The 15,908-nt window shown below is 44.7% G+C and overlaps 1 protein-coding gene across 3 annotated transcripts in view; it reads left to right on the forward strand.

The window, feature by feature from the left end:
• plod2 (procollagen-lysine, 2-oxoglutarate 5-dioxygenase 2) overlaps positions 1 to 15,908 on the forward strand; it is a 278,992-nt gene that overhangs the window by 223,250 nt on the left and 39,834 nt on the right. For 2 of the 3 annotated variants that reach the window (XM_072473887.1, XM_072473885.1), the window contains exons 9-14: positions 2,404 to 2,529; positions 3,578 to 3,696; positions 5,715 to 5,819; positions 10,462 to 10,587; positions 14,058 to 14,199; positions 15,727 to 15,789. In XM_072473887.1, coding sequence (XP_072329988.1) covers positions 2,404 to 2,529; positions 3,578 to 3,696; positions 5,715 to 5,819; positions 10,462 to 10,587; positions 14,058 to 14,199; positions 15,727 to 15,789 — 681 coding nt within the window. The remainder of the gene's footprint in view (positions 1 to 2,403; positions 2,530 to 3,577; positions 3,697 to 5,714; positions 5,820 to 10,461; positions 10,588 to 14,057; positions 14,200 to 15,726; positions 15,790 to 15,908) is intronic. The other variant, XM_072473886.1, reaches the window with a different exon arrangement.

A 15,908-nucleotide genomic window follows, 5' to 3' on the forward strand; every position in this document is an offset into this window, starting at 1 on the left:
ATTGTTTCAACGGATGCAGAGAGAACTTAAATCATCAGCTGAAGTCCTCAGCAGAAATGTGACATTGAATGACAAAGCAAGTGAGATTGTGAGGATCAAGCAGGCTTGCTTGTCGCATTAAAGGTAAGCAATAATGGTGGGTTGTGGAGGCCGGCCGGCAAGGGCCCCAAAGATCAGTCGGTTGGTAAAAGTAGGTCCTGGGGGAAAGAAGTTTGAAAAACATGGGTCTGGGACTTTCACTAATTTATAGACACGAATAATATGTTTATATGTGTTTTCTTTCTTGGTTGTTTTGCCACCATGCTAGGTGTAGGTGAGGTTTACTGAGCCCAACATGCCTTGGCAATATGACCCTCCAAATATTCTAAATTTCAAGATCCCCTTTCCCATTTCATAAACTTGGGACGCCCTACTCGCTACTTACAAAGCCTTGTACCACTGCTCAAAGACATCAACGATCCTGTATTATACGTTTCACTATTCAAAGGCCCGCGGATTCCATTACTCCTAAATCACAGGACGATCTTAATACTTCAGTACTCGAGCTCCTCTTTTTGGTTCTGCCAGACCCAAGGAGCATATGAATAGGTTCCTCAATGTTCCAAGACCCCACTGCCGAAGGTTTTCCAGATGGCTTTTCGGACCATCTTTGATTTAATTAACAAGCCACCTGCCAGAAACGAGCAGTGACCTCATTACATTTTTTAAAGGGGGGTCAGGTTGAAGTTAGGGAAGTCTGGTGTCAATCTGCAACCTGTTCACAAATCCATACATTGTACAGTACGAGTAGATGTCAATTTGCGAGACTGCTTAGAAAAGAGGTCAGTTGACTAAGGGTTTTACGCAGCATTAATGCCAACAGCACGGGTTCAATCTCCCTACTGGCTGAGGTAGTTCTTGGGCCTAGTGCCTGGCCTTGCTCCATATTGATATCCTGGCATAAGCCATGATTAGCAACCCTTGGTGGACTTCAGTAAAGGGTGAAACTTGAGAAACACCCCACCCTGGTCATCCATTGCAGGTGCCAAGTGACCCAGACATCTTGGGATTCCCCTTGCTTCTGGAACCATGGGCATGAGGAACTGAGAGTGTTGGGGCAGCGGCATGCGTCAAATTCCTTTGCTTAAGTTTAGCTGTAAAATGTGTGACCTTTGAAATCACTTGCAGCTGACATATGTTCCAGCAACCAGGAGTCGACCACTGAAGCTGTAAGCTGTTTTCATGCATTGGCTTTTGGGCTTTTGAGGCTTCCAGGCTTCCTGAAGTTTAACTGCTTGTTGGTTTATTTGTATAATGGTTGAAATAAAAACTTCAGCGCTCCACTCCACAGCCCTATAATCAGGCCAGTGGATTTTGCCGTAGAACAGACAACCCACCTTCCTAAAGTGCATCAAGATAGGAAAATCGACTCTCACTGACTTTAGCAACTTCACTTACAAGATTCTTGTTCAGGCTAAAGTGACGTTCTCATTTCTGCAAACCGTTTAAGACGCAACCAAAGCTGATTCAAAGGCATGGCAAAATGCCTGCAGTATATATCCCTGTTATGTATTTAAGCAAGTTAAATCTGTGGGGGGAGTTGGTAGGGGTGAGTGGAGGGTAGGGGTGTGGGTATCACCTGGGCCAGGCTGAAGACCCAGAGAAAGGGGGATTGGGGGCCAGGGTGGACAGGGTAGGGAAGTAAGGGAAAAGTTGGGGTGTCTGGAGCCTAACGCTTGAGATTGTTACCTGCTGGGTTTCTGACCTGTTGCCAGCCTCAGTCTGCTGTCCATGGAAATAGCCAGAAAGGCAAAGAAGCAGTTCTGAAGTTACCATTAATTGGCCATTTAAGGGCTTCAATTGGTTCTAGAGTAAACTGGCTACCTGACACCTCCCCTGCAGCTCGTAAAATTGCAATGGGGCAGGAGAAGGGAGGTAAGAGCCAGAAAAGGTTTGCATGGCGTTTTATGAACCCTCGCCTGCAAGCCCACCTGTCTCAAAACTTAAAATTCTGCTGTGTATGTGACACAATATAAATATTTCTGTTTTTCTCAATTGTGTACCTTTACTAGTGTGGATCATCTTGAAGAAACTAAGTCCTTGAGATTTAGTTCTTTGTTGAACAAATTTCTGCCCAAGGGCGAGAAATAAAACACTCAAGGCTGTTGCATCCTTGAAACGAAATCGGTGTGTCTGTTTCATCAACATTTCATAGAAATGTCAGTAAAAAGTTTCAATCTTCAATTAGCAATTCATTCCATCTTGCAGGGAGCAGAACTGAATGCTGTGTGTTTGATTAAAGATCCGATGGGATTTAAAATACCTCCAGTTCTGTCATATGAAGTAATTTGATTGTTTTCAACTAATCATTCGCAAAATGGGTTTTATTTATAACTAATTCGATTCAATGTGTTTGTCATCTAGGAATATCCCAGTGTGACTGTCGCCATATTCATTGAAAGGCCAACACCTTTTCTTCCAGAATTTTTGGAAAGACTTCTGACCCTCGATTATCCAAAGGAGAAGCTTACTTTCTTTATTCACAACAAAGTGAGTGTTTCGTTCTTGTCACTCCCTATCGTAGATGAAATGGAAATTATAATAAATCTAACATGGCCCGCAGCTTAGTTTAAATTGACAGTTCCTTTTTAAACAACAAGGTAATAAAATGTGGAAGTTGGGTTTCCGCACACAAGGGGCGGAATACTCCAATCCCGCGACAGTGTCCACGCCATCATAAACGCCGTCGCGTTTTCCGACGGCGCGAACGGGCCACTCCCACGACTAATTCCGGCCCCTCCAGGGGGCCAGCACGGCACTGGAGTGGTTCGCGCCGCTCCAGCTGCAGATCCCGGTGCGGACTGTGCGCCGCGGGATCCGTGCATGCGCAGTTGTGCCGGCGCCAACGAGGACATGCGCAGTGGCACCGGCGCCAACGCACAGATGCGCAGTGGCCTCCTTCAACATGCCGGCCCCGACGCAACATTTCGCAGGACTACAGGGGCCGGCGCGTAGGAAAGGGGGCCCCCAGCCGTGGGCCCCGATCGCGGGCCAGGCCACATCGGAGGTCCCCCAGGGTCGGTTCCCCACCACCAAAGGCCCCTTGCACGCCGAGGTCCCGCCAGCCCAGAGCAGGTTAGAACGGCGGTGGCGGGACTCGGCTCTTTTCTTACGGCCGCTCGGCCCATCCGGGCCGGAGAATCGGTGGCCCGGCCGCGTAGAGCGGCCCGTGACCGGCGCCGCGCCAACCACCTGCGGGAAAAGTGGGAAAAGGCAGGAATATGTCAGCCTTCCTGTCAGATGAAATTTTTTTCTCATTTTCCTCCCCAACAACTCCGAACCATCCTCCAAGGGCCTGGTAAATTCCCTCGGCCAGTAAGAATTCTTCAGCCTGATTGGTTGCTCAGCCTATTAAGAGGTCCCAGGTCCACTGCAGAGGGCTCTGCCCTGAAATGGCTCCCTAATTACCTCTCGTTTTCGCACAAACGCTTATTCAAGTCTCTCTGCAACTGTAAGTGCAGTGCGCGCCATTTATTCACCACCGATTGTAAAATATGGACCATTTAAATTCTGTTTCTTAAACTCTGTTCTTCTCTAGGAAGTTTACCATGAAAAACATCTGCACAAGTTCTGGGAGAAGCACAAAGGTGACCTTCAAATGAAGTTTGTGGGTCCTGAGGAAGTCCTGAGCGAAGGAGATGCCAGGAATATGGGGATGTGAGTTTCTGCTTCCAAAGACTGTAACCATGGCTGAAGTGAAATGGCTGATAGGTTACAGCAGGGTGTCAGGAGGGTCCCGGAGCGATCGGTCGCGGCCTTCCCAATCGTGGGAGAAGCGCCCAAAGGCCATGACCGGCTTTTAAGAATACCGACCACGACCTCAGTTATACTGTGGTCATAGCAGCAGCCGCTTTATTAAAATTCCATTCATGGGATGTGGGCTTTGCCAGCTCAGCCAGCATTTATTGCCCATCCCTAATTGCCCTTGAGAATGTGGTGGTGAGCTGCCTTCTTGAACCGCTGCAGTTCCTGAGGTGTAGGTACACCCACACTGCTGTTAAGGAGGGAGTTGCAGGATTTTGACTTGGCGACGGTGAAGAAACAGCAATATATTTCCAAGTCAGATGGTGTGTAGCTTGGAGGGGAACTTCCAAGTTGGGTGATTTTTCCATGGGTCTGTTGGCCTGTCGTTCCAGATAGTTGTGGTGTATGGCTTGCAAGGTGCTGTCTAAGGAGCCTTGGTGAATTCCTGCAGTTTATCTTGTAGATGGTACACACAGTTGCTACTGTGCGTCAGTGGCGGAGGGAGTGAATGTTTGTGGGTTGGTGCCAATCAAATGGGCTGCTTTGTCTTCGATGGGGTCGAGCTTCTAGAGTGTTGTTGGAGCTGCACTCAGGCAAGTGGAGAGTATTCCGTTAAACTCCTGACTCGTGCCTTGTAGATGTGGAGAGAATTTGGGGCCTGGAGGTGAGTTACCCACCGCAGGATTCCCAACCTCTGACCTACTCCTGTAGCCACGGTATTTATATGGCTAGTCCGGTTCCGTTTCTAGTCAGCAGTAACACCCCAAGATTTTGATAGTGGGGGATCCAGCGCTGGTAATGCCACTGAATATCATGGGGCAATGATTAGGTTCCCTTGTTGGGCATTGCTTGGCACTTGTGTGGTGCCTGTGTTACTTGCCAGCCTAAGCCTGGATATTATCCAGGTCTTGATGCATCTGGGCATGAAGAGCTTCAGCATCTGAGGAGTTGCTAATGATGCTGAACATTGTGCAATCATCAACGAACATCCCCACTTATGACCTTATGATGGAAGGAAAGTCATTGATGAAGCAGCTGAAGATATTTGGGCCGAGCCCGATGCCCCGAGGAACTCCTGCAGTAATGTCTTGAAAGTCAGGTGATTGACCTCCAAAACCACAACCATCTTTCTTTCTTTTTTTTAAATTTAGAGTACCCAATTCATTTTTTCCAATTAAGGGGCAATTTTAGCGTGGCCAATCCACCGAGCCTGCACATCTTTGGGTTGTGGGGGCGAGACTCACACAAACACGGGGAGAATGTGCAAACTCCACACGGACAGCGACCCAGAGCCGGGATCGAACCTGGGACCTCAGCGTCGTGAGGCAGCAGGGTTAATCCACTGCGTCACCGTGCTGCCCCGACAGCTATCTTTCTTTGTACCAGGTATGACCCCAACCAGCTTTCCCCCCGATTCACACTGACTCCATTTTTGCTAAGGCTCCTTGATGGCACCGCAGACCCCCTTTGTGTCAATGCAAGTCACACCTTTGTCCTCGATTTTGGAGGGTCGGAAGAAGAGGTGGCCGACAGTGTTTGGGGATTGCAGAAATGCTGGGAACATGTAGATTCTCTTGAATTTGACGGCCGAGCCACTTGAAAGTATATTTACTCCGTTTCCCACCTGGCAGACGGTCTGACTGAGAGCTGACCAACTGGCAAGTTATAAAAACATTTGCGCTTTTCGAAAAGGAAAGTACAAAAAGTAAATTTCCTTCAAAGGTTTTGGTTGGAAGTTTAGAAATCCTTTTTTTCTATTTTTAAACCTGCCAAAATAAACATAATGATTTAAGCAAGCCCTGAATGAAAGAAAGAGAACGTTGTGATTATTTCCATTACTAAAGACGGTGATTTAAAGTAGGTCAGCTTTGTGGTTACAAGCAAAGTATAATTTTGCTGTCTCATACTGTCCTCTCGTATTCTCATTGTAGGGATTACTGTCGCCAAGACCCAGGATGTGATTATTACTTCAATATTGATTCGGATGTTGTATTGACAAACCCAGATACACTGAAGCTTTTAATTGAGCAAAACAGGTAACCAGTTTACGGGTTAATGTTTAGTTGTGTGCTGGTTAAGGTTGATTCACTGCAATAATCATGTGTTTCTCTGGTTATGGATCTGCTGAATGAAAACGAGGCACTAATTTCACAATCCTAATCTTTAAAAAAGAAATTATAATCCCAAACTTGGAATGGGTGAGTCAAAAATGACATTCAGTCTGTAAGCAGTTCATCATGGAATGATAAATTCCCGAATTGCAGGGGAACAAAGTTGTTGATAATCAGTTGAGTCCGATGAAACACAAGCTGATTTTAACTTGCCCAACTATTCTCCCCATCGCTGCTTCCCCAACCCCTATCAGAAAATGGGTGCAAGTAGTTAGAATTGCATCATTCACTTCATTTCCCCGAACCCATGCCACGTCCCAATGTTGTAACCATGTTCCAATATTTGAGCACATAAGTATGATGACAAACGGATCAGCGTCCTGTTTAGATATGAAGATCAGGGCCTATGGACATCATCCAAGTTCAGTTCTGCAATTTTTAATGGATGGCCTGCACATGGGAACACAGGCAGATTTCTCATCGGGCCAAGCTTGTCGCTGAGGAAATTGTGGGATAGAAGTAGAATCATGGAATGGTTACAACCCTAAAAGAGGCCATTCAGCCAATCGTGCCTGTGTTGGTCCTCAGGGTGAGCAACTCTACCTCGAACCATTTTCTCACCCTTTTCCCTGTAACTCTTCAATTTATTTTCTTCAAATAATTATCTAATTCTCTTTTGAAAATCTGGATTGAATCTGGCTCCAGCACGTTCCCAGGCAGCGCATTTCAGATCTTAACCGTTTGTTGTTGTAAAAGATTTTCCTAAAGCCATTGCTATATTTGCCAGTCACCGTAAATCGGTGTCCTCTGGTTCGCGATCCTTTTCCCCCTCCATGGAAATATTGGGCGAGATTTACCAGCTGTTCACGCCGGAGGGATATTCCGGACCCATGCCGGCGCATGGGTTACCCAGAAGACCCGTTGACAACGGCGGGACCGGCAGATCCCCCGAAAAACACACACGGAGTGGTCGCTATATCCCCCCAATTTCTCGCCAGCTATTCTGTCCAGACCCCTCATCGTTCCGAACACCTCCAGTGAATGTCCTCTTAATTTACTCTCCTTCGAGGAGAGAAACCGCAATTTCTCCACATGTAACTAAAGTTCCTTATCCCTAGATCTATTATCATGAATCTTTTCTGCATCCTCTCCAATGGGTTCACATTCTTCCTCCGAGAATGACAAATCGGAATATTTGCTTCATGGTGAGGGGCCAGCAGCAGTCGATGAGCAAAAGGATATGTGTTTACATTGTTGAGGGGTGATGTAACAGCTGTTTAAACTGAAAAAGGTTTCTGTGGCTTCAATGTAAAGAAGCAAAGGTGCGGGGATCTAGAATAAGGAGACATAATCTTAAAATTGGTCTGGGCAGTGAAATGGAAAAGCACTTTTCACACAGAGGGCAGTGGAAATCTGGAAGGAACTCTGCCCAAATTCTTCTGAATACCAGATCATTTGAAACTTTCAAGAGAGAGGTCGATTGATTTTTGCTTGTGGGATAATCAAGGAACATGGAATAAAAGTGGGCACATATGGTTGAGGTACAGAATGGCAGAACAGGCTTAACTATGTTCCTTCTTAGTTTAAATGGTTACTTTTCTTCAGAAAACTACTTCTGTGTTGAACTCTGACCGACCTTCCTTCTCTTCAATGTGTATTAACCCCTTTCAATTTGTACAGACGTATTCCTTCTTTTTCTTTGGTGCCTCTGATCAAATATTAAGCAGAATGACAGCCTGGGGACCATTTTCAATGCATTGCATTCTCCATCTGCCTAAAGATTTTCCTTCCTTTGTGAGATCTTAATTTACGTGTTCCTGCTCCACCCAGCGGAGGCAAAACACTTTTTGGGTTTCCACTTGGTCCTAGAATAGCTCTGTTGTATTAACTAAAAATCCGTGCCCCACATGTCTGAACTGAGAAAGGCTATACTTCCAGTTACTGACCTACTAACCAGTTTGGCTATACTTGCTTGAATGGTGCAGCCTTTTCTTGGCAACTCCCATCAGTTTGAAATGCCAACTTTTCGATCATTCAGTCGATCTGAATCAGGGCACAACAATAAGAATGATTGGACATTGAATGGGGAATGCATTTAATTGAAGCAGGAACTACAAGAGTAACGACTTTTAATTAAACTAATGACTGTGCTATACTTATATGCAATAAGCATTTGAGAAACCCAAGGCAATCAACTTGGGCTTTTTAAATGTTGATTTAATTTACACCACCTGAGGTACAATAAACTTGTGTTGTAAAAACGCCCATGAAATTAAACGCAGAATATTAGGATGTTGAACTGGACTCTTCACATGGACATGGGCTGTTTTGAATTAGCCGCTCAAATTCAATACAGTGTGCTAAAGGCAAATGCTGTGGATGCTGGAACAGCAATTGCTGGAAAATCTCAGCAGGTCTGACCGCACCTGTGGAGAGAGAAAAGACAGTTACCTTTTTGGGTCCGTATGACTCTTCTTCACTAGTCTAGTGCCTCATTCAAAAGGCTCTCCTCCCTCAGTACTGCATTTAAATACCAGCTTCGATGAAGTGCTTGAGTCTTTGTATTGAGCCTGAGCGCGTGACATTTAGTCGGCTATGAAAGTGTTAGCACTGATCCAAAGCTGACACAGTAAACTTTTTGTGCATTCAAAAGTTGCCGTTGGCCTGAATCATGCAGCGCCAAAAGCGGTGGATGCTTAGAAGGCTAGTTTGGACTCGAATCCAGAACTTGTCTGTTCAGCTGCGGAGAAACGCCTCGCTGATGGTCTCTCTGGAACTTGACAGCGCCCTGGATCTAAACTGCTGATGCACGCGAAATGGTGAAAAAGATCAGAACCAGGATTCTCCATTCTCAAGCCTAAATGCTCCCGCCAGCCGAGAATTGGAACTGGTCTGCACTGGGAGCGGGACCCGAGTGTGAGTCTCACTCACTTCTTAACCATGCCAATATATGCATGATGAAGAGCTCGCTGGATTCCATTGGGATCTCAATCCCGAGGTCCGACCACAGGCCCCCCCATTCCCCATAATGGTAAACCTGCCCTGCTCACCCCCTCACCAAGGGAATAACGGGTCACTGCCCCACAGCACACAAGCATAGGGTGACCCGACCCACGCCCCATCGAATGCCCCCATCAGTCACCCTGCCTAAAACAGAAGAGCAGTCCAGGCAGTACAGTTAAAAATCACTTTCCCTTTCCTAACATCTGCAGCCTCAGATAAAAGTCTTTAAAGCATCAGCTGTTACATGTGTCAGAAGCTTCCTTGAAAGCCCAGGAAACTTGAAAAGGCTTCAATTCCCCTGACAGCATTTGAAATGCAAAGCTCCCATTCAATTTCACCCAGAAAAACCTTTCACTAGATTGTGATTGACAGTTTTATGGATTAGGTACAGCTGCTTGGTGGATTTTTTTCCCATAAATTTAGAGTACCCAATTCATTTTTTCCAATTAAGTAGCAATTTAACGTGGCCAATCCACCTATCCTGCACTTCTTTGGGTTGTGGGGGCAAAACCCACATAAACACGGGGAGAATGTGCAAACTCCACACGGACAGTGACCCAGAGCCAGGATCAAACCTGGGACCACAGCTAACCACTGTGCCGCCGTGCTGCCCTTGGTGGATTGTTTTTTGATCTTTCCCTTCACACTTCAATGCATCTCAAGTACTCTGCTTTGATGTTAACCATAATGTTTCTAAATACTCTTGCTATGATTGACAGCTCCTCCCCACATCAAAAGGAGATAAGTGCTTTCTGCTGTGAAAAAAGGAAGTGAAACCACTTGGCTGCTTTTGATGTGGTGAGGTGCTAGCAATCATTACAAGAGTGTTCATCAGCATGCGGTTAGCATCAAAGTAGGGTAATGGAGATGCATTCAAACATGAAGGGAAAGATAAGTAAACAATCCACCAAGCACCTGTGTCTGGACGATTAAAACTGTCCTTCACTGGCTAGAGAAATGTAGCGCTGTGTGAAATTGAATGGAGATCTGTTGAGCAGAGCCTGTTGCAGGTCGGGGATGAGGTGGGGGGGTGGAGGGAGCTGGAATTGAAAGTCCATGAAAGAAACATTTAAAATGATTTTTTAAAAACCTGACAGTCATTGAGCTGAAGGAAATAGACCTTGAGGGGTGTGTCTTCAGCTCATGTTGTCAGTTGATGTGGCTTCACTGGAGCTAGTACGGCCACACTGCCATCCTTGCCCTTTTCACAGCTAGGTGAGCAAGTTCCCATTGCAGGCTAAACTAAAACGGTAAGACTGCACTTTTGAACATACTCAGTGGTGTTCACCCCTGCTTTGCCGCTGACCTTAATATCCAGGTCATAGTTTTGCTTCTTTTCCACCACTTGTGGCATTCTCGCCCTTATTGTAACAGAGTTTCTGTCGGTTTCCTTCTTGCAAGATAGTCCAAATAGCATGTAATGCTTTTCTGGTGATAAAGAAAATTAATAAATCTGCAAAAGAGGAAAATTAATTCTTAAAATGGTCAAATGTTTCAGTAAATTGATTGCAAAGTGATTTTTTTTTTTTTTTTGGTAGTCACTATTTGTCTCTGACCCTAACAGGAGGATAATTGCACCAATGATTACCCAGTATAAAAAGCTATGGTCCAATTTCTGGGGTGCATTGACTCCCGATGGTTACTATGCACGCTCTGAGGATTATGTTGATATTGTCGAAGGAAACAGAGTGTGAGTTTAATTTGCTGTCATTCTATACTAAAAGTTGTCTATGGTTTTGCATCGCCACTGATTATTGATGTAGTGATAAATCTAAATTAAATATATAGGCTGGTTTTTACCCTGCCTACCCCAGTTTAAAAGTCGAGGGTGGGATGGGTACAGGAGCCTTAATCCACAGTCCCCAAGGCTGCCCTGCAGGAATTTAATGGAATTCTTTAAGGTAAGACTTCCACCCCGTCTCGGGAGAAAGTCCCATCTTAAGAGAGCTGGTGGATAACCTGATGGCCAACAGCTCTGTAGGCCCAGCAGTGCCACCTTGAAAAGGTGGTCAGCACTGGGACTATGGGTATTCTGCCAAATAGCCCAGGTAAGTCTGGGGTCGGGGGTCTCATTGAGAAGGGGGCTTGGGGGCCAGGTTCAAGAGGCCAGAAGAGGGCTAAGGAGAGGGTTGATCTTGGGGAGGCTGGGAACACGCAGAGAATGTCCTTCCCTTGCCTGCCACCAGCAGATGCTGGGGTGTCTGCATAATGTGCCCCATTTCCTCCATTGCCACAGGTGAAATATTAGCGGCGGCAGGCTGAGGCCCCTAAGTTACTTTGTCACCTAATGGCTTCAATAGGCCCATGGGGGAGTGGGCCTCTGACTCCTCCCCGTCGCCCATGAAATTTCAGACCGGTTAGGTATGGGTGGGCAGGCGGCAGGAAGGCCACCTGTTAAATTTTACTTGTTCTGCCATGTCTTCAAACCCATTGGCCGGGGAGTGTAAAATCCAGCCCACAGTTGGAAGAGAGACTTCAGGGAATAGCTCCAAAGAGTCACCTAGTGGTCAGACTTTTAAACTGCACTGTGACATTTAACACATTGAAAATGAGTGGAGCTGTTGACATAACAATTTAGAAAAGAAAATGTTGGCACGGATGTGTGAATTATCCAGCTAATCAGATAGATGCAGAAATATTATTTGAAAGGGTAATATTAAAGAAATGTACTTTGAAAGTGACATGTGGTGATCTTATTTGTTGTGTGACCTATTGCCCACTTTTATGCTGACTATGGTTGCTTGGCCCTTGACTACTTGGCGCTGGTGGCCGTTTTCCAATTGTGAGTTCAGACGCCAATTGCCAGCATAATGTTATACCATAAAGGACGTCCCCTTTCTGTTCCCGTTCATCATCCTCATGCAGTTTTCAGCAGGGTTTACTGAATAGCCCTTCATCGCAGGAACCTTGATTATTCTTATTATTTAAATAGCCAGAGGTATATAAGCTTTAAAAATGTTTCAGTAGCATTGTTGCTGGAAGATACTCTGTTTACTTTGGAGGAGACAGGACAACAACAGCCTCACAACTATTCTTCAATTCAGGTGACACACTTGAAATGATACTTGCCTTTCTTTTGCATATATAGCGTGATTTAAAAACTGTTTCTCCTGTCATATTACTGTACTAATCTCACTACCATGTATAATATACTACAAATGCTGGAAATTTGAAGTAAAGCCAGAAAATGCTGGAAATACTCAACAGGTCATGTAGCGTCTGTGGGGAGGGAAACCGAGTTTGACATTTTGGGTCAATGACCTTTTGTCCCAGAACTGCAAAAAAAAAAATTAGGGATGCGGTAGGTTTTAAATTCAGAGGCGGGATAGAACAAAAGGGAAGATCTGCGAAAGGCTGGAAGCCAGGAAGATGAAAAGGCAAAAGGGACGATAATAATCTTTATTATTGTCACAAGTAGGCTTACATTAACACCGCAATGAAGTTACTGTGAAAAGCCCCTATTCGCCACATTCCGTCGCCTGTTCTGGTACACAGAGGGAGAATTCAGAATGTCCAAATTACCTAATAGCGCGTCTTTCGGGACTTGTGGGAGGAAACCGGAACACCCGGAGGAAACACACGCCGACACGGGGAGAACGTGCAGACTCCGCATGGACAGTGACCCAAGCTGGGAATCGAACCTGGGAACCTGGCGCTGTGAAACAACAGTGCTACCCACTGTGCTACCGGGCCGCCCATGGGGAAAGTCAAAAGGAGATGGTAACTGGACAAGTCAGAAACAAAAGATGAGTCTGGGGGGGCGGGGGAGGGGGGGGGGGGGGGAGGTGTAGATGGGAAAAGCTGTATCATGGCCAACAGCTGCCACCTAAAACCGGAAAAACACAGAAAAATGGGAGCAGAGATTATGATCTGAAATTGTTGAACTCAATGTTGCGTCTGCAAGTATGCAAGGTGCTTAATCGTGAGATGAGGTGCTGTTTCTCAAGCTTCCATTGCATCTCTTCTTTAGACCCTTTAAAACCTTCCAGACTCAATGCCGAGTTCCACAATTTCAGATCATAACCCACTTCCCCGCTGTCTCCCCCATTTTTGTGGCAGTTGATAATTCTGCGCTACCTGACGTTCATCTCTTGTTTTTTGACTTGTGTCATTACTGTCTCCTGTTGTCTTTCCCAATCATTCCCGCTGTTGTTCAAACTCTCTCCTGTCTTCCAGCTTATCACAGATATCCCTGTTTATTCCTTCCCCCTCTTCCTTTTCCCTGCCCCTGCACTTGTTTGGAATTTCTAACGTCTGAAATGTTAATTCTGTTTCTCTCTCCACGGATGCTACCTGACCTGCTGATTAATAATTTTCACCTTGTATTTAAAGAAAAGTTGTATAGCTTAATATTGACATGTAAACAAATAATAAAAGAGGGCTGGATTCTCCGAGCCTCAGCCGCGTGTTTCTCAGCTGTTTGCTGGCAGCAAGATTCCCCACTCCCACCGCTTGTCAATGGGATTTCCCATTGAAGCCAACTCACACCGCTGAGAAACCCCGCAGGTGGGGGTGCGCTGCCAGCGGGAACAGAGAATCCCAACGGCTGGAAACGTCTGACCCGTATGTCTGAGCTCCTGACACAGCAACAAGCTTTTATACTGCAAATCCATCCATAGAGTTCCTACAGTGCACAAGGAGGCCATTTGGCCCATCCAAGTCTGCACCGAACCTCTGAAAGAACACCCTACCTAGGCCCTCTCTCCCGCCCCATCCCCGTAACTGTATCTAACCTGCACATCTTTGGACTGTGGAAGGAAACCGGAGCACCTGGAGGAAACCCACGCAGACACCGGGAGAACATGCAAATTCCACATAGATGGTCACCCAAGGCCGAAATTGTATCCGAGTCCCTGGTGCTCTGAGTCAGCAGTGCTAAACACTGTGCCCACAAAGTTGTTTTGGAGCAGGACCTATCATTTTAGGGGTGCCGCACTCTTAATGCCAGACAGTTCACAGTAAGTGTTTGCGCTACTGGAGTATCTATTTTTCTCATCAAGATTTATGGAATTCTGTTAAATGGAACATTTTGACCAATGGTTTTCTATGTTTAGGAACATTTCTAAGCACCATATATATTGCTTTGTTCAATGCCAACAGCATATTTGATTTTGTGACATTTATTTAGAAATGGTAGTGATATTCACGTTCTTTGTATAGAGGTGTATGGAATGTTCCCTACCTAGCGCATGTGTACCTTATCAAAGGGACCGCCTTGAGAACAGAACTAAAAGAGAAAAACTATTTTAACCAGGACACAATGGATTCTGATATGTCACTTTGCAGAAATCTCAGGGAACAGGTAAGGGGTTGGTATGTTTTATTTTTGCCAGAAACTTTTCTTACTGTATTCATTTTTGAAAGATTTTTTGTTCAAGAATTGATCTCCATTATACGCCTGGCAATGCTCTGAAGAATTTGGAAATGAATCATTCCATATAATGTCAATTAGAAGACCATGCTGAAGCAAATTCAATAAATTAGTAACTTAACTGCACTTGCAATTTGCTGCAACAATTGTGATGGATGACCAGATGTAGCAATGCAAATAGTGCACAGAACCCTTCTATGGAATCGGCCCCTAAATTAATTAAGTCTCGAAGTGCATGTTTTTTTAATGTCCTGTATTACAAATGTGACCTAAATGTAACATGGAAAAAATATTCCATCAATTCTTAGGCGAATATTATGATGTCGTATTGGGGAAAATTTGTTGAATAATTTATTGTTAAATATTGTAATTTATTTATTTCTACTGCAATAATGTTTCGATATTTCTCAAAAGGGTATATAAAAAAGAATCTTTCTCGTGAAACTTGCCAACTTTTCTATTTATTTGAGCCAGCCAATAGGGACTTCTCGCAGTTGTAAAAAGGGAAATGTAAGTTTATGTTGGCATGCAGATTAAGATTTCAGGCCATTTCCTGTGCTATTCCATCTGGCCCCTGATATGAATGCGGGGAGGATGGTGTAACATTCCATTCCAACGGAGAAAAGCAAAATGGACGAACTAATGTTCAAAGTCCCGAGATTCCCATAAGAAAGTTATCAAAGTTTTGCATGGGGACAATTTTTTTTTTGTTTGATTCTTATACTTGTCGACTGATATAGCAATGCTGTGAGTTTTACACTTTTCACTGTATTTGTATTACAATTGCTTAAATTGGAACTGAAATGTGCAGATTTCACCATTTTCATTCATGAGCAAATAGGTGGGAGAAAAGCCTACTGACCTCAAATCAAGAGAGTTGGCAAGTACTGTACTACCATTGATGTGGCACTGATTGTATGTGCACATGCTGTTCCTCATCAGGCACGACATTCCTGTTTCTATTTAAGATATATCTGTTGTCTGTTTGCCAATTCATCTTTTTCCTTTTCGGTTTTGACCCACAACTGGAAGCGATTGATTTTGTTCTGTCCGTTTGCACCATATTCCTGAGCCAAATGGATCATGTGGCTGGTGTTGCACTGCACTGCCTTCATTAACCCTTCTCTGCTTGCATTGACCGTAATTAACTATATTCCTGCATTACTAACTAGCCAAGTTTATGTTGCAATGATCAATTGAAAGGGCTGGGCTGTGTATTTTTGTTTTTTGTGTTTTAATGTCGAACGAGCAGGTTGTTGTCTGTCACTTGTTTTCCGTAGCTTTTGTTACGCAACTGCCTGTTGATGTTGGCCAGGCAAGCTTCCTTCGCAACACGTGTTTCAAACTGGGCCTGTAAACCTCTGGTGTCTCCTTTTGTCTATCTCCTCCGAAGATGTGTTCCAGGTGTTTTTTTAAACAAGATAATGAACCTTACCCAGTGCTTCTCCTTTATTTTAGAGAATAGAAAAGGAAAAAGGCTCCCCAACTCCGGAAAGTTGCCATATGTTCAAGCCCCCAAAGGTTTATGTTTGTTTCCTTTATTTTCTTTTTTAAAAAAAAAAAACACCTCTTGTAATTTTGCTTTTTCTGACTAGATTTTTCCAGCTGTATTAAGTATTTGTTTAAATCCTGTACTTGTG

Source organism: Scyliorhinus torazame, chromosome 14 (genome assembly GCF_047496885.1).
Source record: "Scyliorhinus torazame isolate Kashiwa2021f chromosome 14, sScyTor2.1, whole genome shotgun sequence".
Taxonomy (NCBI): Eukaryota; Metazoa; Chordata; class Chondrichthyes; order Carcharhiniformes; family Scyliorhinidae; genus Scyliorhinus; species Scyliorhinus torazame.